The sequence below is a fragment of the Schistocerca americana genome, chromosome 5, assembly GCF_021461395.2.
Source record: "Schistocerca americana isolate TAMUIC-IGC-003095 chromosome 5, iqSchAmer2.1, whole genome shotgun sequence".
Taxonomy (NCBI): domain Eukaryota; kingdom Metazoa; phylum Arthropoda; class Insecta; order Orthoptera; family Acrididae; genus Schistocerca; species Schistocerca americana.
Genome location: NC_060123.1, coordinates 559,034,224 through 559,055,469, shown reverse-complemented (window position 1 = coordinate 559,055,469; position 21,246 = coordinate 559,034,224). Strand labels below are relative to the sequence as shown.

At 44.6% G+C, this 21,246-nt stretch overlaps 1 protein-coding gene across 1 annotated transcript in view; it reads right to left on the bottom strand.

The window, feature by feature from the left end:
• The window catches only part of LOC124616526 (mitoguardin), a 110,045-nt gene extending 91,584 nt beyond the window's left edge, over positions 1-18,461 (bottom strand). The window contains exon 1 of the mRNA XM_047144841.1: positions 18,246-18,461. Coding sequence (XP_047000797.1) covers positions 18,246-18,461 — 216 coding nt within the window. The remainder of the gene's footprint in view (positions 1-18,245) is intronic.
• Between the last annotated feature and the right edge of the window lie 2,785 nt (positions 18,462-21,246).

The window sequence follows — 21,246 nt, the reverse complement described above, 5'->3', positions numbered from 1 at the left end:
TATTTCAATTTCCAGGAGTGTATTTGTCCTCAAGTGCGTATCTTTAGTTTGAATTCTTGGGGACTCTGTTTTAAGATGATCAAGAGCTCAGTAATAACACGTGGTATCGGTGAAATCACTGGTTACCGAACCTACGTTTATTAGGATTATCTACCTATATTAGTCAAACATCCTAGATAAACAAAGCTACGATCAAAGAGAACCATTCGCCGTATGCGGAAATCATTGGGCAACGGATCGGAACATATATATAAGAAGCTCAATATCGTTATAGATTTTCGCATACGCTGAAGAGTAGTACGAAAACTGAATCTCTGTGCGCTGAAGAAGAATGCAAGTCCAGCTTCTTATTTATGTGCGAGTACACAGATCAATGTTTGTTCTGTATAATGGATAAAAATAATTATGTCTTTTCTACTATAGTCATTTCTGAGCGTCTGATCCAATCGTTACGTCAATAATTCAAAAAATCTAATTTCCTTAATACGAATGTTTCTAGTACGCAGTTATTCAGTCACTGTTCTATAACGCACTGAAACGTAAATATTTCATAACATCCCATTCTCTTCTGTTTCTGTGTTCCGATTTTTAAGTACGTATTTGTCATGTCACACACATAGCCTATTTTGACAGATTTTTCTATCTAAATTAGCTTCAAAGTCATAAATAACGTCACAACCTAAGTAACAGAAAAATAATTGAATAAAACAAGTCAATTATTTCCACAAACCATTAATCATTCTCCTCCCATATCTAATTAATCTTTCCACATTCTACTCAGCGGAAAATGTAACGTCTTTTAAATACTTTTTTTTATCTGCAATTACTTTTCCTCCATACTCTTTTTTCAGTGAATGGTTAACTTCGTTCCGACTTCAGCATATATCCCAGCATGCTTTCCTTTCTTCTGACTCAGACTGTCTGGACATTATTTCATCGATTATTCTTTTTCGCGCCTTCGCTTTTTGCACTTCATCACTGTGTTTAATTTTTAAATATTTCTTGTAGATGCATAATTCGGCTGTGTAACTGCATCATCACTCGCACAACCTTTTGAGTGAGAAATTCCGATAGAAACAAGAATGATCTCGTCGAGTAGTGGCATACCTTCCCTAGCAAGCTATTACTGTAGCTGCCACAGTGCTTAAGTAGAGGATGTGCTGCACTACTTCGTTTGATAAGATAGACGTTGTCATCAGAAAAAACAAAATTGTTATTCTTCGGGTAGGAGCATGGAATGTTAGATTACTTACTTAGGTAGGTTGGTTAGAGAATTTAAAAAGGGAAATGAATGAGTTAAAGCTGCATATAGTGGGAATTAGTGAAGTGGTGTGCAGGAAGAACGGGACTTCTGGTCAGGCGAACACAGGGCCATAAATATAAAAAAAAAGCAGGGATAACGCACGAGGAGGTCAATACTAAATAGGAAAATAGAAATACGGGTAAGATATTATGAAAAGTATAGCGAACGCATTATCAGAGCCAGGTTAGACATGATGCTAGCACTCACCACAATAATAAAAGTTGCCTGCTAGTTCCGCAGCAGAGGAAGAGAATAAAACAATATATGATGAAATAAAAGTAATTATTGAGATAATTAAGAGAGATGAACATTTAATTGCGATGCACGACTGGAATTAGATAGTAGGAAGAGATGGAAAAATAATACGAATACATGGCATGGAAGAAAAAATTAAAAAGGAAGATGCCTGGTAAAATTTTGGGCAGAGTGTACATTTTGTTTAAGAATCACGAAAGAAGGTCGTGTACATAGAAGAAAGATGGAGACACCAGAAGGTTTCAGACAGGTTATCTAACGGTAAGGCAGTGATTACGAAACCAGGAGCAAATGTGAACTCAGAACATAACTTATTAGTTATGAATGGCAAATTAAAGTAGAAGGAACTGCTAAACTATAGGAAGTTAAGGAGATACAACCTACGTAAATAGAAAGCATCGGAGGAAGTTTAGAGTTTCAGAGGGAGTATTGGGCAACAATCGACTGAAATAGAGGAAAAGAACACAGCAGAAGACGAAGGAATAGCATTGAGAGATGAAGTAGAGGAGATGGCAGATGATAAATAGAAATGAAGACAAGTCCCAGAAGAATTCCTTGGATAACACTGACGAAGAAAGAAAACATATAATTGCAGAAAAAACAGTCAAAAGGGAATTTAGACTTCTAAAAAATCAGATTGACAAAAAAAGCAAAATGACTGAATAATAACAGCTGAAAGACAAATGAAGTACTCAAGAAGTATGCAGACTAGAGGCAAGACAGATGCTGCATATAGCAAAATTAAGGAAACCTTTAGAGAAAACACTTGTACGAATAATGAAAGCTCGAATGGCACGCCAGTAATAAGCAAAGAAGGGAAAGCCAAAAGGTGTAAGGAATATCATATAGAAGGGCTATACAAGGGAAATGAACTCCAAATGGTTAAAATGGCTCTGAGCACTATGGGACTTAACTTCTGAGGTCATCAGTCCTCTAGAATTTAGAACTACTTAAAACTAACTAACCTACGGACATCACACACATCCATGCCCGAGGCAGGATTCGAACCTGCGACCGTAGCGGTCGCACGGTTCCAGACTGAAGCGCCTAGAACCGCTCGCCCACTCCGGCCGGCGAAATGAACTCCAGACAGAAGAGGAAGTAAATGAAGGTAGGATATGATACTGCGAAATGAATCTGGCATGATAAAACTATTCCACCTGGTGTGAAAGATTTGTGAGGTAGCCGAAATACCCACAGGCTTCAAGAAGAATGCTATAATTCCAAAAGAATGCAGGTGATGGCAGGTGTATTACCGAATTATCAGTTAATAAGTCATGGTTGCAAAATACTGACACGAATTATTTACAGAAGAATGGGAAATCTGATAGAAGACAGTCTTGGGGAAGATCAGTTTGGGTTCCGCAGAAATGTAGAAAGACGCGAGGCAATGACAACCCTACGACATATCTTAAAATATAAATTGAGAAAAAAAACTTGTGAGAGTCGAAGGACATGAAAGGGAAGCAGTAGTTGGGAAGGCAGTGAGACAGGGTTGTAGCCTGTCACCCACGTTATTCAATCTGCACACGGTGCAAGCAGTAAAGGAAATCAAGCAGAAATTGGTAAAAGGGAATTAAAGTTCAATGAAAAGAAATGAAAACCCCGATAGTTGCTGATGACTGTGTAAGTCTGTAAGAGACGGCAAAGGACGTAAAAGAGCAGTTGTAACGAAATGGATAGTGACTTGTAAGGAGATTATAAGACGAACATCAACAAAAGTAAAATGGAACTTAGAAGAATTAAATTAGGTGGTGCTCAGGAAATTCAGTTAGGAAATGAGACACTTAAAGAAGTAGATGAAGGACTGCAAATTTGTGGGTAGAGAGGGATAACAGACTCGGATTAGAGTAGGATGGGGAAAGAAATTGACTGTGCCCTTTCAAAGGAACCGTCCCGCTGTTTGCTTTAAGCGATTTAAGGAAAACAGACAAAACCTGAATATGGATTTCCGGACGAGGGTTTGAGCCTTTGTCCTCCAGAATGCGAGACCCGTGTGCTAATTACTGCGCTACCTCGCTCGGCAGAAGTACATGAAGTTTGCTATATGGACAGTTAAATAACTGATGATGACAGAAGTACGGAGGAACTAAAGACTGGCATTAGCAAGAGTAGCATTTCTGAAAAAAAAAAGAGAAATTTTTAACGTTAAATATAAATTTAAATGTTAGGAAATCTTCTCTCAAGGCTTTTGTATGGAGTGTAACCTTGCACGTAAGTGAAACGTGGACGATCAGTAGTTCAGACACGGAGGAAAAAGGAAGGTTTTGAAATGTGATGATACAAAAGAATGCTGATGATTAAATGGGTAGATCGAGTAACTGATGAGGAGGTACGGCACCGAATGGGGGGGGGGGGGGGGGGGGAGAACCTTACGGTACAATCTTCTCTCAAGGCTTTTGTATGGAGTGTAACCTTGCACGTAAGTGAAACGTGGACGATCAGTAGTTCAGACACGGAGGAAAAAGGAAGGTTTTGAAATGTGATGATACAAAAGAATGCTGATGATTAAAAGGGTAGATCGAGTAACTGATGAGGAGGTACGGCACCGAATGGGGGGGGGGGGGGAAGAACCTTACGGTACAACTTGACAAAAAAGGGAGCGGTTGATAGGACACATCCTGAGGCATCAAGGGATCGTTAATTCAGTTGGTTGGTTGGTTTGGGAAAGGGGACCAAACAGTGAGGTCATCGGTCCCATAGGATTAGGGAAGGAGGGGCAAGGAAGTAAGCCGTGCCCTTTCAAAGGAACCATCCCGGCATTTGACTATTAATTTAGTAATGGGTGAAGCGTCGGCATTAAAAATTGTAGAGGGAAGCCAAAGCTTGAATACAGCAAGCAGGTTCAAAGGGATGTAGGTTGCTGTAATTATGCAGAGATGAAGAGGCTTGCACAGGATGGAATAGCATAAAGGCTGCATCAGACCAGTCTTCGGACTAAAGAGCATATCGTCATTCATTAATTTATTTATTCATTTTCTTTTTTCCTTCTGGTTTAAATGAGCGTCAATTAGTGTGTGTATGTTCATTGAGAACTGGTCGCTTCCTTGTGGCGTTATCTCCTACCTAGTAAGGCCACTAGGTGCTTACAACGATCCCTATCATCTGGATACCTTCCAAGTCGGCGTATCAGCAGACATGTTGACCTTCTCAACTGTCCGTAGACACTTGATACGTTCTCCTTGAATCTTTTCAGAACTTACAACTCCTTTGGGTAGTCACTGAAGCAGCAGGGTGCAAAATTTACTGAGACAAGAAATATTCTCCTATATTATTCGTTTTGACAGACTGTCTAGTCTCTGGAAATGTTTATTGACTGAACTGCATCTCCGTAATCCACAATAGATCTAATTTAGGTGCAGAATATGCTAAGTCCGCAACGGATAGATAATTAATTCAGATCTTTCACTCAGCAAAAGATGCAATGGTCCGAAGCGTTGCGCTGTGTTCTTAAAAATTTCAATAATGTACTGTTGACAAGTCAGTCGTATGCACAGGGTGACTCCTAAGATTTCCAGTTATCGCCCGCTGGATGGGTTCCCAAAATAGATGTACTGGTTGGCAGGCGATCGTCGGCGTTTTGCGAAGATCATAGCTTGACTCTAGGCTGCGTTGAAGTCGATGCGCCACTAGGGTGGCCAGATTTCAATATCTTGATGAGCTTATTAAGGCCTATAGTGTTCTGTCTGTGGCCACCAGCTTCTAGTGAAGAAGACTGTGTCATCTCCGTAGATGGTTCTGGTAACTTGTAGTATCTGCGAGTGTTTCGCTGTATAGGCAGAGTACAACAATAGCTCTAGCATTATTGTTTCTTTGAAACCTGTGCCACACCAGCCTATTCGTATACTTCTCCTGCTCGTACTACAAAAACGCGATCCATTGTGTAGGTGGCTAATAGCTGCACCATGCGTCCCACCGCGAAGAGCTTGTACAGTCATGCTCTAAAATTAAGGATAACTGCAGAATGTGGTGCCACACAACGTGGCACTACACAAAACTGGCGCTAATAGCATAGGCACATACGGAACACACACCACACAGATCTATAAGTCCACGGTATTGGTGATAAGTTGAGAAAACCGTCCCGAAACACATGTGCTACAAAACGCCACTGTTCCCTGTGCATGTACTCTAACATCAATATGGGATATGATGACCATGCACATGTGCATGTACACAGGCTGCACAATGGGTTGGCATACTCTGGATCAGGTGGTCGAGCAGCTGCTGGGGTACAGCCTCCCATTCTTGCACCAGTGCCTGTCGGAGCTCCTAAAGTGTCGCAGGGGTTTGAAGACGTGTAGCGATAGGTCGACCGAGAGCACCCCAGATGTGCTCGATGGGGTTTAGGTCTGGAGAACAGGCAGGCCACTCCATTCGCCTGATATCTTCTGTTTCAAGGTACTCCTCCACGATGGCAGCTTGGTGGGGCCGTGCCAGGAGGAAGGTGGGACCCACTGCACCCCTGAAAAGGCGGAAATACTGGTGCAAAATGACGTCCCGATACACCTGACCTGTAACAGTTCCTCTGTCAAAGACATTCAGGGGTGTACGTACACCAATCATAATCCCACCCCACAGCATCAAATCACGACCTCCATACAGGTCTCTTTCAAGGACATTAAGGGGTTGGTAACTGGTTCCTGGTTCACGCTAGATGAACACCCGGTGAGAATCACTGTTCAGAATATACCTGGACTCGTCCGTGAACATAACCTGGGACCACTGTTCCAATGATCATGTACTGTGTTCTTGACACCAGGCTTTACGGGCTCTCCTGTGACCAGAGGCAAGTGGAATGCACCTTGCAGGTCCCCGGGCGAATATACCACGTCTATTCAGTCGCCTGTAGATTGTGTGTCTGGCGACAACTGTTCCAGTGGCTGCGGTAAGGTCCATAGCAAGTCTACCTGCAGTACTCCGTGGCCGTCTACTGGCACTGATGGTGAGGTATAGATCTCCTTGTAGTGTTGTACACTGTGGACGTCCCGTGCTGTAGCGCCTGGACACGTTTCCTGTCTGCTGGAATCGTTGCCATAATCTTGAGATTACACTTTGTGGCACACGGAGGGCCCGTGCTACAACCTGCTGTGTTTGAATAGCCTCCAGTTGCCCCAGTATTCTACCCCTCATAACGTCATCAATATGTGTTCTTTGAGACATTTTCAACACTTAGTCACCATAGCAAGTCTGAAAACGTCTGCACACTTACTCGCTGCTTCCACCACACACCAACACACCTCTGCATATGTGGACTTCTGCCAGCGCCACCATGCGACGACCGCAGGTCAGATGCACCGCATGGTCATACCCCGAGGCGATTTACACCCGCAAACCGCCCACCAGAGCGTTGATTCACCACGTATCAGCATTATCCTTAATTTATGAGCATCTGTGTATAATAGCCCAATGTGCAGGACTATGTCTAAGGTAACGGGGATATCTCCAGGAAAATCGTGCAGCAAGATTCTTTGCTGCTGAAAGTCACTTTAACTTCTTTAACAAACAACGACACAATTTTGTGGTGAAGTGGCCTGCCCGAAAACCGAACTGCTCCTCAAATAAGATGATTTCCGAAACAGGCTCTGCAGACGACTGCCACACCAGTCGAGCAGTCACATTACGCGTAGTCCATGGCCAGCAAGGCCGCCCAGCGAATTCAACGTAGGACGACGCACTGAATATCGCCAGCAGTTCAACAGTGATTCGTCCGATAGTTGCTGATGACTCTTCTGGGCTGTGTGGCCGTGGCCGAAGAAAGTTTTCGTTTCTATCAGAGCTGTGCTGGACCTCTTCGGAGGTGCTCCTGGCGACGCTGAGTATTGACTGACAAGTCGGACGTTGGAGAGCGACATAAATGCTTTGTAAAATTGGAAATTTGTGGACCAAACTGCTGAGGTCATCGGTCCCTAAGCTTACACACTACTTAATCTAACTCAAACTAACTTATGCTAAGGACGACAGACACACTCATGCCCGGGGGAGGGCTCGAACCTCCGACGGGGGAAGCCGCACGGACCATGACAAGACGCCCTTTGACCTGTCCGGCGCGACAAAATGCTACGTAAAGCGGGCGTCGTCGAGTTTACACGTGATGTTTGTCAGAGAAAAACTCAACTATCGCTTATCGTTTGTCAAGGATAAAGACTTATCTATCGATTCTGCTGAGCCACTGTGCGTGTGTCACTGAGTTTCATGGATTCTTCTTTTGTGTTAAAATTATCACTGCTCTTATATATTGCGATTGCTTCTCTATGTAGTCGTGGACAAAAGTTTCTCACAGCATAAAAAAATTTTGGTTTCGGAAAACTTCACTTCATGATTTCTTGACTGGAAAGCATGCTCTGCTACAGCTGTTTTTCCTAGTCGGCAAAGACTTTTACGTTGTTTCAGTCATGCATTGACACTTCTCTTTGTAGTTCCGATTAGACCTTTCCATAAGTACACGGAATCTCATACACTCCACTTTCTGACAGAGGAGAGCGTTTGTTCTTTACGGATAAGAATGCTTGACATATTTCTTTACTTGGTCTAAAAACCGAAGGCGGAAAACAAAAAATTCAGCTGTAGCAGACTACAGACTACGCTCTTCAGTCAGGGAATCATGAAGTGACGGCTCTGAGCACAATGGGACTTAACATCTGAGGTCATCAGTCCCCTAGAACTTAGAACTACTTAAAGCTAACTAACCTAAGGACATCACACACATCCATGCCCGAGGCAGGATTCGAACCTGCGACCGTAACGGTCGCGCGGTTCCAGACGTAAGCGCCTAGAACGGCTCGGCCACATCGGCTGGCCACAAAACTCAGTAGTATATGGATAATGGCTCTGCAAAATCGAGAGATAAGTTATTATCCTTGGCAGGCGACAACCGATAGGTGAGTTGACAAAGATTATCTCTGCTGATCACGCACGAAATACACCACGTCTATTCTACACAGTATTTCTGTCGCTCTCCGACCTCCGACTGGTCAGTCAGTAAGACTCAGCGTCGCCAGAAGCACCTCCGAAGACGTCCAGCGCAGCTCTGGTCGAAACATCAGGAACCGGAAAGTTTCTTCGACCACGGGCGTATAATCCCGAAGACTCATCAGCAACTATGAAATCCGGTCGTGAACCCCGTGACTCTACGATTCTTGATGGATAGTGAAATGATTCAGCCCAGTCGTTATTCGACGCATTCATTGACTGGGACACACACTACACTTTATTCCAATGAAAGACCACTTCCTTCCAGCTGTAGCTTTTGATTTTTTTATGTTTATCTCTTCTTCTTCTTCTTCTTCTTCTTCTTCTTCTTCTTTGTGGCCTCCGTAGGTAGCCTCTTCATGGAGTTATTCTCCTCCCATAACCTCTTCGTCATTTCTCTTCTCCTCTTCCTCTCATCTTCCAAGACCTTCAGTATCCTCTTCCCTTGTATGCTCCAGTAGTGACTATCTATCCTTATCCTCTGTCCTCGTACTGCACTGGGTCTCTACTTGCTCCTCCAATTTTCCTTTTCTGCCACCTTGATGTTTATCTCATGTATGTACAATCGATTTCAAGACAGTACTGTCCCGACTTCAATTATCTGTTAGACGTGCTTCATGAATCTAATATTGTTAGTACTCAAACTGTCGTTCCACCAAGAGAGTCGTCGATAAAATTTCGTTTCGACGCAGAAAATAGCAGGTGTTCGACACGTGCTACCAAGCTGTATGGCAGACTATTATAGGCGCTTCCCTTTATGGAACAACAGTCACAGTGCCTACGGCATTCGATTTATAAGGCACAGCTAAGGCGTACATGAGACAAACATAAAAATAAAATAAAAAATACATCTGTAACAAAACTAACTGTCACTGGAATAAATAAATGACAGCTGAAAGACGTATAGAAAATTGGTACGTAGCCGACTCCACGAGAAAAAGATGGATAGCTGTTTTTAGATGGCAGTGTCCGGTATTGCGGTGCCGACCTAACAGTACATTTGCTCTGAGTGCCCATTTCATGGTAGTGCTGTCCAAATAAACAGGACTGTTTCGCACTATCAAAATTCTACAGACGTCTACTTGTACTGTGAACGAGGCTTCACTCGTGACAAAACAGATTCTGACGACGAAACGTCAGTTGTCTTTTCATTCTGGATTGCTACACAAACGGCTGGTTGTACATAAACAAATACCAATAGAAGATTAACAATTCTGAGTTTTAACAGCCAGACTAATTTCCATAAGTGCCTAGTAAAAACACTTATTTTATTTATTTATTTAGCGTATGGCTAATACAGACATATCATGAAATTAAATTACTTATACATATGTACATATTGACACACAAGAAACTTAAGTTTGTCTTTATAACTGAATATCCAGTCCTTCAATCCAGCGCACTGCATCTGGAGTTGCTAGCAGGAAGTCCTCTTTGGCGCCGTGATAGGCTCGAATCCTGCATTCGCTGACAATGTGGTGAACAGTCTGGTATGGAGCCCCGCAGTCACAAGCTGGATCAGGCAGCTTCTTCCACTTAAAGAGAGCATCCCTGCATCGCCCATGGCTGGTACGGATTCTGTTGAGAGTAGTCCAGGTCTTGCGTGGTAAGTCGAATCGACTTGGAAGTTTAGCACCTGAGAAGAAGATATGCAGGTGCACATCTGTCACTGCTTCCCACCGACCTTTCCATTCTTCAAGAGATTTGAAATTCTTAGCAACCACGTCAGCAGCATCGCACAGAGTTGGATGGCGTGATTTCAGTCTCTTGCAATTTAAAAGTGGCAGGTCGCTATGCACGGGTAGGTTGGAATTCCTGGAGATCTTGTGGAATTCTCTCATAAGGGCAGTACATCTGCGTAGATCAGGAGGCATTATACCGGTTAACAGTGGAAGCCAATAAACTGGAGTAGATCTGATTGCGCCAGATATTATGCGCATTATCATATTCAGGTGGTTACCAACAAGCCTTGTATGATGACTGTTCGTCCAAACAGGTGCACAATACTCAGCACTTGAGTACACCAAGCCCAGAGCTGAAGATCGCAGGGTGGTTGCTGAAGATCCCCAGGTAGTTCCGCATAGCTTATGGAGGATGTTGTTTCGAGTCCTCAGCTTTTGAGCTAAGTTAAGGTGTTGTTTGAAGCATAGTGTACGATCCAGGATGACACCAAGATATTTTGGGTTCCAATTATGACGAAGAATTCTGCCTCTGAAACTTACTCCCAGTTTTACGTTCGCCAACCGGTTATTTAGATGGAAGCAACACACTTCTGTTTTACTCACACTGGGTTGGAGTCTCCAGATTTTGAAGTAATTATTTAATGCAGACAAGTCATTGGCTAGAATCTCTTCTGTTGTCTTCATTTTCTGGTGTTTTACGGCTAGAGCCAGGTCATCGGCTTAGCAGTGTTTTCTGGACGAAGTGTCAGGTAGATCAGATAGATATAGGTTGAACAGCAAGGGTGAGAGAACTGATCGTTGAGGCTATCCGTTGTTCAGCTTCCTCTCCTTACTTATGTTGCTTCCACTGATTACCTGAAACTTCCGATCACTTAGCATGCTGTTAATCAGTCGAGCCATTGTTCTGCAGGGTATGATGCGGAGAAATTTGTAGATGAGGCCTTCCCTCCACACAGTGTCGAAGGCGGCAGTTAGATCAACAAATACCACAGATGTTTTCTGCTTCATTTGGTATCCTGACTCTATGAAGGATGTGAGAAACAATACTTGGTCACAGCAGCTACGCCCTGGTCTGAAGCCTGCCTGATCAACTGGAACGTTCTCTAAGATAGCGCTACTTATTCTGTTATATACTAGCCTTTCAAAAAGCTTGCAGCAGCAGCTGAGTAGGGAAATGGGGCGATAGTTTTCTACCTTGTTGCTGGGTTTGCCAGGTTTCAGAACAGATATTATCTTCGCCTTTTTAAACTCTGATGGAACTTGACCAGTCAGCAGGATGTCAGTGAAGAATTCTGCCAGCCATTTCTTAGCTTTTCCTCCCATAGGGATCAGGAATTCTGGATGGATACCACTATTCCCAGCAAACTAATCGTCACTTTTTATCTTCTTCACATGACCATCCACCGGCAAAGAAACTAGTAATGGAGCAACAATATACGAGTATGTAACAGCAGGATAAATGCTTCATGGATATGCCCCGGCGTCGCATTTGTATATCATAACAAGCTTTTGACAGCTTCCTCTTCTTCATCGTAATGAGTTACCAGCAGGCCGTGTAGTACTTTGCTTCCGAGGGGCGTTCTATAAGTAATGCAACACATTAGTGTTCTCGGAGATTTTCGGATGAAAAAATGTGGATGGAATTTATTGTGGGACGTCATGGAATATTCTCGCTTCAGCCCATACACTTCCGCTACATTGCATTTCATTTCCTGAAGTTCCAATGGATGGCGCCGCCTCCAAAATGGCGCCTGTAATGAAGGTGCGTTCCAAGCAGAGAGCTGTCATTGAGGTTTTTTTTCCACAGAAAACGACAGCATCGCAGATCTTCATAGATGCTTGAAAAATGTTTACGGACACCAGGCAGTGAACAAAAGCACGGTGAGCCATTGGGCGAGGCGTGTGCCATCACAGCAACAAGGTCACTGAAACACGTCCAATCCCCCGTGTGCCGGCCCGTTGCGCACAGCTGTAACGCCTGCAGTGTTGAAATACGCGCACACTACCATTCGAGGTGATCACGGTATCACAATCAAACATCTCGATGCACAACTGGACGCCTCTGTTGGTAGCGCTGTCACACTCGTCCACCAGTTGGGATCTCAGAGGTTTGTGCCTACTGGGTTCCTCGCGGCCTAACGAAAGACTATAAGGACCAACAAAGGATCATCTGTGCGGAATTGCTTGCGAGTTAACGTGGCTGATCGTAACAGTTTTTTGTCGAACATCGTCACAGGCGTTGAAAAATGCTCACAAAACTTCACTCGACCGCTCTTCCTCATCCACCCTACAGCCCAGATCTCGTATCTTTCCACGTCCATCTGTTTGGCCCAATGAAGGATGCTCTCCCGGGATACAGTATGTGGATGATGGAGAGGTTATTGATGCAGCAAAAAGATGGTTCCGACGTCGACCAATAGAGTGCTGCCACGTGGGCATACGGTCCATACCAGTAAGGTAGCGTTGAAAATAGGGCTTGTAGGCAAAACAGTGGGGAATAATATGGTGTACTGGAATCCTGAATAAAACCAACCTGCTTTCAGAAGCAAATGTGTTGCAATCCTTACCGAACGCCCCTCGTAGTTAATAACGGAAATAAATTGCCTCAACGAGTCTGCTATTGTTGTCTATGTTTTGTGACTAAAACCGTATTCCTTGCTTAATATACACTCCTGGAAATGGAAAAAAGAACACATTGACACCGGTGTGTCAGACCCACCATACTTGCTCCGGACACTGCGAGAGGGCTGTACAAGCAATGATCACACGCACGGCACAGCGGACACACCAGGAACCGCGGTGTTGGCCGTCGAATGGCGCTAGCTGCGCAGCATTTGTGCACCGCTGCCGTCAGTGTCAGCCAGTTTGCCGTGGCATACGGAGCTCCATCGCAGTCTTTAACACTGGTAGCATGCCGCGACAGCGTGGACGTGAACCGTATGTGCAGTTGGCGGACTTTGAGCGAGGGCGTATAGTGGGCATGCGGGAGGCCGGGTGGACGTACCGCCGAATTGCTCAACACGTGGGGCGTGAGGTCTCCACAGTACATCGATGTTGTCGCCAGTGGTCGGCGGAAGGTGCACGTGCCCGTCGACCTGGGACCGGACCGCAGCGACGCACGGATGCACGCCAAGACCGTAGGATCCTACGCAGTGCCGTAGGGGACCGCACCGCCACTTCCCAGCAAATTAGGGACACTGTTGCTCCTGGGGTATCGGCGAGGACCATTCGCAACCGTCTCCATGAAGCTGGGCTACGGTCCCGCACACCGTTAGGCCGTCTTCCGCTCACGCCCCAACATCGTGCAGCCCGCCTCCAGTGGTGTCGCGACAGGCGTGAATGGAGGGACGAATGGAGACGTGTCGTCTTCAGCGATGAGAGTCGCTTCTGCCTTGGTGCCAATGATGGTCGTATGCGTGTTTGGCGCCGTGCAGGTGAGCGCCACAATCAGGACTGCATACGACCGAGGCACACAGGGCCAACACCCGGCATCATGGTGTGGGGAGCGATCTCCTACGCTGGCCGTACACCACTGGTGATCGTCGAGGGGACATGAATAGTGCACGGTACATCCAAACCGTCATCGAACCCATCGTTCTACCATTCCTAGACCGGCAAGGGAACTTGCTGTTCCAACAGGACAATGCACGTCCGCATGTATCCCGTGCCACCCAACGTGCTCTAGAAGGTGTAAGTCAACTACCCTGGCCAGCAAGATCTCCGGATCTGTCCCCCATTGAGCATGTTTGGGACTGGATGAAGCGTCGTCTCACGCGGTCTGCACGTCCAGCACGAACGCTGGTCCAACTGAGGCGCCAGGTGGAAATGGCATGGCAAGCCGTTACACAGGACTACATCCAGCATCTCTACGATCGTCTCCATGGGAGAATAGCAGCCTGCATTGCTGAGAAAGGTGGATATACACTGTACTAGTGCCGACATTGTGCATGCTCTGTTGCCTGTGTCTATGTGCCTGTGGTTCTGTCAGTGTGATCATGTGATGTATCTGACCCCAGGAATGTGTCAATAAAGTTTCCCCTTCCTGGGACAATGAATTCACGGTGTTCTTATTTCAATTTCCAGGAGTGTATCTTTTTATTTATAACGCCGTTTCGGCTACTGCCATCATTACATCAGAACTGAGAACTTGTAAAACAAGCTTTGTGTCATCTTGGGGTTGAAGCACTTATGTCCGTGTTTGCCTTAGCAATACATGTGTTTTTGAATGGAGTCCGCCTTATAGCAAAACAGTTTTGTTTTTTATCCCAAACATGTTTCACTGAACTTGCAGCACCATCAGTGGGCTTTTGTTTTATGAATGTTAGACATACGAAATATTCTTTACTGTTTGTAAATATTAGTTTTCAAAATCGTAATTACAGATTTTCGAGCCGGCTAGAGTGGCCTAGCGGTTCTAGGCGTTACAGTTTGGAACCGCGCGACCGCTACGGTCGCAGGTTCGAATCCTGTCTCGGGCATGGATGTGTGTGATGTCCTTAGGTTAGTTAGCTTTAAGTAGTTCTAAGCTCTAGGGGACTGACGACCTCAGAAGTTAATTCCCATAGTGCTCAGGGCCATTTGAACAGATTTTCGAAGAAACACACAAAATTATGAATTCACACCTTTTTAACACATGGTGTGGTATTCCTGATGAGTTACGTTTTTACAGTGACTGATTTCTTTCACAGTTTGTCATCTGACACCAAATACAACTTTTATATACCTCACTGGTATGGCCTGTATGCCAATGACGTCGTTTTACATCGTCTAAATTATGATCTGATGATGGTAGTAGCCGAAATTTCGTTTATATAGTCATATATAAAGTGAAACAAACGGTATTATTCACAAAACTTAATTTGGTTGGCCGGATTATGTCACGGAGACATTTCGAAGTCGCGGAACTTACTTATGCTACCAGAGATTATGTTTGTGTCTATGATGGAAGAACGCAGCCAGCAATGCCCATTTCGAAAGATGATGGAAGACTCAGCTTATTTCTCTGTCTCCTTGCAATATCAGCGACCTGTTACGATGTGCTGCTAAGAGTATAGCCGATCTCGTGGTTAAAGTAGTTGTTCCACACTTTGATCTCATCGCTTGCTTTGAGGCTGAAGCCCTGTAAATATATACAAATCTGAGGTGAATATTAATCCATTAAGCATTTATCCGAGAACGTCACTTCGAAAAAGATGTTCTCACATACTGTGTTATTCATAAGTACCTCCATGATTTCTAAAAACGACAAGACACCTACAGGATAACTACAAGATATACAGAAAAATGACACACGTCACTGGCTAGAGCTTCTCACCAATTTTCGATTCGTAATATGTGCTGTGGCATAATTGCAGGATGCACCACTAGCAGGCAGGCGTGTCAGGCAAATCATTCACTCCATATTGTTGCAGCGAATTAGTTCTCGCTTGCAGATAGGCAACCTAAAGAACAGGCGGGCTGCCTTCGTTGCGCCTTCCTGGGCAGCAGCAGCAACTACTGCAGTGAAATGCACGCACGTGCCCTTCCGTTTGTATTGACGTTTGCAGCATGACGAACGGTGTCCATACAGAGTATCAGCAATGTGAGTTAAAAATTATCACTCCACTGAATCTATCTACAATGCCGGAGAGAAAAATTAGTACTCCTGGGAAGAAGACGTCAATTTTGATCCGATGACAGCATATGCCACCTGGGGGATAGTAAATGTACTGACAATGGTTTCAGCGTTATCCGCCAATAGACAGCGTAATGACGTAGCTTCCAGGGCGCCATTTATGTCCGTCCTTTCATAGGGAATGCTCACAGCCAGAAAACTCAGTGTGGTGCGAACATGTGAAGCAAGCAGGCAACCTGCCAAGGAGACGCACTCGTGCTTCCTTCAGCCAGCAGAGCGAGTTTGAAAGGGGTCAAATTGTGGCCTTCCGAGTGGCGGGACGGTGCTTTCGGAGAACTGCCACACAAGTTAGCCGTGCTACATCAGTTGTGGAACGATGCTGGAATCAGTGGTCACGTGAACATTCGCAAACTCGTAGACGCGGTTTTGGACGTAAGAGCAGCACAGACACTCGCCAGGATCGCCGTGTTGTAATGGCAGCAAAGTCAGATTATACAGCTACGACAACACAGATATGAGTGCTTGTGAGCCCAGACGTGTCAACACGAACTGTTGCGAATCGGTTATTACCAGTGGGACTACGGATACACACACCTCTAGCCCGTCTTCCACTCATGCCAGAGCATCGACATGTATCGCTTGACTGGTGTCGTCAGAGTCACTTGGAAGATGGACTGGCACTCAGTGGTTTTCACTGATTAAAGCAGGCTATGCCTGCACGCAAGTGACGGTCTCTGTGGCTACGACGTAGACCTATTGAGCGCTGTCTCGCAGAGTGCATGTTTCCATGAAAAACTGGTCCCACCCCAAGCCTGGTCTGGGTTGTGATAATCCACAAATATCGTTCATATTTCGTGTTTCTGGAGCTAACGCTAACCGGCACTCGGTTTGTGCATACCCATTCTTTCAACAGAATGGTGATGTGTTGTTCCAACAGGATAATATTTCCCACACACTGTCCATGAAACTCAATGTGCTCTGTAAGACATGCAGCAAGTTCCCTGGCCAATATGATCTCTGGACTTGTCTCCAATCGAGCACGTGTGGGATATGATTGGACGAGAAGTGACTCGCATGACTCATCAAACAGTAACTCTTACAGAACTAAGTGAACAGGTCGGGCGGCGTGGGATAACATATCCCAGGGGAATATTCGCCATTTGTTCGATCGACTGGATGCCAGAGTCAGCGGTGCATTGTCGCCTGTGGAGGCTACACCACGTACTAATATGGGTGTTTCAGCATGGATCGATACCTTGTACTTCAGAACCACTTGTGCTATTGATCTGTAAAGGTCATCATTTGATGTATTCCACATGCACTGCTGAAGCAATAAATCTTGAATGGAAGGAAACCTCTAAAAAGTATACTAATTTTTTTTCCAGACTGTATTTCCTATACATCTACTAGTTTTCAAACAGTCGTCTCCTGAAACATTGGGGACTTACAAATAACCCTGTATAATACAGGGTGGCGCACGAAATGTGTTACCATTTTGCTTTTGAATATAAACTTTATTGTCAATACAATCTGAAAGGAACATATACTACAATGAAGAGCCGTCCATGGAGATTTGTTCTAACTCAGCACATGCTCAATATGTCAACCATTTCGTTTCCTAACTTCCTCCAAACGAGCACTGAAGTTAGTGTTTACCCTACGGCACATGTCTTCCGTAATTTCACCGCAAGCTTGAAGAATAAGTTAGTGATTACCCTACGGCACATGTCTTCCGTAATTTCACCGCAAGCTTGAATAATAAGTCTTCTGAGCTCCATTAAATTACGTGGACGTTTCGGGAAAATTTTTTCCTTTAGGTACCCCCAAAGAAAAAAGTCACATGGATTGAGGTCTGGACTACTGGGGGGCCAAGTTTGTCCCTCATTGAAGCGAGCTGGAAACCTGAGTGAAGTGATCCGCATGTCGAAATGCTCGTGTAAAATCTGCAACACAGTGTTTGCAGTATGTGGCCTTGCTCCATCTTGCATGAACCACTGCGTGTTGAAGGGCAAGGCAGTAGCAAGAAGCTGTGGAATTTAATTGAGCTCAGAAGACATATTCTTCAAGCTTGCAGTGAAATTACGGAAGACATGTGCCATGGGGTAATCACTAACTTCAGTGTTGGTTTGAAGGAAGTTAGGAAACGAAATGGTGGACATATTGAGCATGTGCTGAGTTAGAACAAATCTCCATGGACGGCTCTTCATTGTAGTATATGTTCCTTTCAGAATGTATTGACAATAAAGTTTATATTTAAAAACAAAGTGGTAACACATTTCGTGCGCCACCCTATAGTTGTCTGAAGATACTGAACAAGCGGCAGACTTTAGGGCATTAGACGGAGGACACCAGAGCGGCTTTAGACCGAGTGGGCGCTGTGCAGACGGGACGGAGAGACAGAGATGAGCAGGCGGCGCACCTGGTCGAGGAACATGGTCTCGCTGTCGGCCTGGAGGCGGTAGGCGGCGTCCAGCAGCTGCTGCAGCTCCCGCGCGAACTCCGCCTCCTCCTGCGAGGGCAGCGCCAGCGGCCCACCCCCGCCGCCGCGCTCCACCGTGTACGCGGCCAGCGCGTCCTCCCAGTACGACACCGCCGTGTCCAGAGCCTCCATGCCTGTAAACAACAACAACAACATAATATAGTCGCTCAGTCTCTTTGGTCATCATTATTAGTACTTTGATCGACGTTATATCCAGTGAAGTAGTTACACCGCTCAATCTCCTCTTTCCCTTTCTACTCTTAACACGTGTTCCCACAACAAGAAACTTTCTTTGTAGTTTGCTCCCCAATACACAACTCCCTCCCGCTCAAACTTACTTGGATTCCCAATAACACCCTCAAACACATCTGAGTTTACTCCCACACTATCTAGAAAACCTACCGAGATTCGATGCACACTTGAGTATGAAGGCACCCACTAATCTTTGAACATTCCAGCGATATACAAGGGTTGGAACTTGAGTAGTGACAACTATTTATTTACAACTTATACAAAGCAGATATACGTCTCAAAGTTTTGCTGTTCTTCAAAGTAAACGCCATTGGTGTAAAACCCGTTGCCAACTATGTGGAAATCGTAGACACCCGTAGAAGCGCCATTTGTGTGAATAGTGAGAGTGGAGCGTTCAGTTGCCCAACTAGTCTCTGCAATAGTTCTGAAGCGAATGCCATAAGAGTTACTTTCAATTTAGGAATCAACTTGAAGTCACAATGGTTTAAGTCCAGGGAGCGTTGTGGGTGGTACAGCACTTCCCAGCCCCAACGATCGAATAAATCAGTCACAACGTGCGCTATACGCATCCGAACGTTTCCCTGAAAAATGATGGACGGTTTCTGCAGAAACTTTTGCCGCTACTTTCTCTCAGTTCGTCGCAGTCTGTGTTCCAGAAATGAACAGCTTAGACGAAGAAGCGCCGACAGTTTCTCCCTTCATTGTGCAAGTCAATGCTCGGACTATATGGTGCAAATTGTGACTGATTCGTTCGATCGATGGGCCTGGGAAGTGCTGTACCACCTACCACACTCCTCGGACTTAAGTTCTTGTCAGTTCCACTTGATTCATAAATTGAAGGAAATACTTCGTGACATTCATTTTCGGAACTGTTAGAGTGTCGGCTGATCACAGACAGCTCCACTCGAACTATCACACACCTGCCAGTGCTAAGGGTATCCTACGACTTCCACATCGCTGGAAACGGGTTACACATAATGCTGGTGACTACTTTTAAGGACGTGGTACGACAATAGTTGCCACTATTGAAGCTTCAACCCTCGTAATTAGCGAATATCCACTCCATTTGCTAAAAAAGTTCTTTATTTTTCTCGGCGGTCGGTTTCAGCATTTACACTATCTGATCAACACTATCCGGACACCCGTATGTAATAGGAAACTGATCACTACATGTCACGAGAGGCGGACCCTCTAGTACGAAAAAATTCGGGGAGTATTGCGTTCTCAGTACGGAAGAAGTAAAAGCAGAATGGTTCGGTCGGGAGAGTTCAGTGACAACATGGTCTAGTAGTCTGAGTAACTAACGACACTCGCTTCAGAACTGTTACAGATGCTTGGGCAATAGACCGCCCCAATATATCAACACTACAGGCGCTGCTAAGGGTATCCTACGACTTCCACATCGTTGGCAAAGAGTCATACATTTTAATCTTAATCTCAGAATTAGGTTTATAAAGAGCTATGTGCAGTCAGTACTTCTGTATGGCGTGGAAAGTTGGACGCTGAAGCTAAACGCTATGAACATGCTGGAAGCATTCGAGATGTGGTTATACCGAAGAATCCTTAAAATTCTGTGCTATGATGTATCATGCAATACGACAGAAAGCAGCGTGACTTGACGTGACGGTGCTAGAGAGAGAGAGAGAGAGAGAGAGAGAGAGAGAGAGAGAGAGAGAGAGAGAATATTCTTTATTACTCTGTGGCGGTTAGCGCTCAGATAATTATTCTTAGTGTAGGAAGCCTTTGTTTTTGTTAAGAAGTAATTCATTAGGAGTTTTTCATTCTTGTAAAGTAGAAATCGACGCCACTGCAAGATTTTGAAGGAAATTGTATTATATATCTGTATATAAGCCAGTGAACAGATAATTCATGTTACGAGAAGAATTTCATTGACACTAAAGTCAATAAAAGATTGTTCATTTCGAGAAGGTGCGTGTTTATTCCACAATAGACGTATACTTCAATTATGATCTATTAATGAATACCAGCTCGAGACCATTTCCGACGGGAGCGTTCAGATGTAATTAAATAGTTTAAGGCTTTCTTCGGAAAAGGGGTAATTTCACGGACCATTTAAATCCACCAATGTTGGACATTTCTAAGAACTGAAAACAAATCTGACTGCTATGAAACAGATCCCAGACGAATATTTCTCCGCAACTTTTATTAACACTCTCAGCTTCAATACAGCGTCTGCAGCAGCTGGAGCAGATCGCTACAACAACGGAAGCGTGTAGTGTGAAAGCAGTTTCACACATCGCCCTGTATTAAACCAACGGTGTAGGTATTCAACATAACAGAGCACACACAGTCACTCACACATATAAAGACTAACACAAGGTGGTGTGGGAATCATATAGTGAGAGACACTCAGTCAATATAAGTGCTCATCAGAGAGACTTTATAATGGACAGCAAGGAAAACAAATGAAGAGATCTTGAGATTAGTAAAAAGAGAACTGCTAACCAAAATCAAATGTAAGAAAATAGATAGCTTATATCACGTGATACGAAATGAAGGTATCACTCTCCTCAACTGATAATCGAGGGGAAGACTGAAGGCAACAATGTCTGGCAGTGGACTGGAATAAGAAATGCGGAGGACTTGATCCATACTGGAAGAGAAGATAGGGGCTAATGTGCTCGTAAACATCCATTACTGGATTTTCAGCAGAAGAGGAAGAGTACCA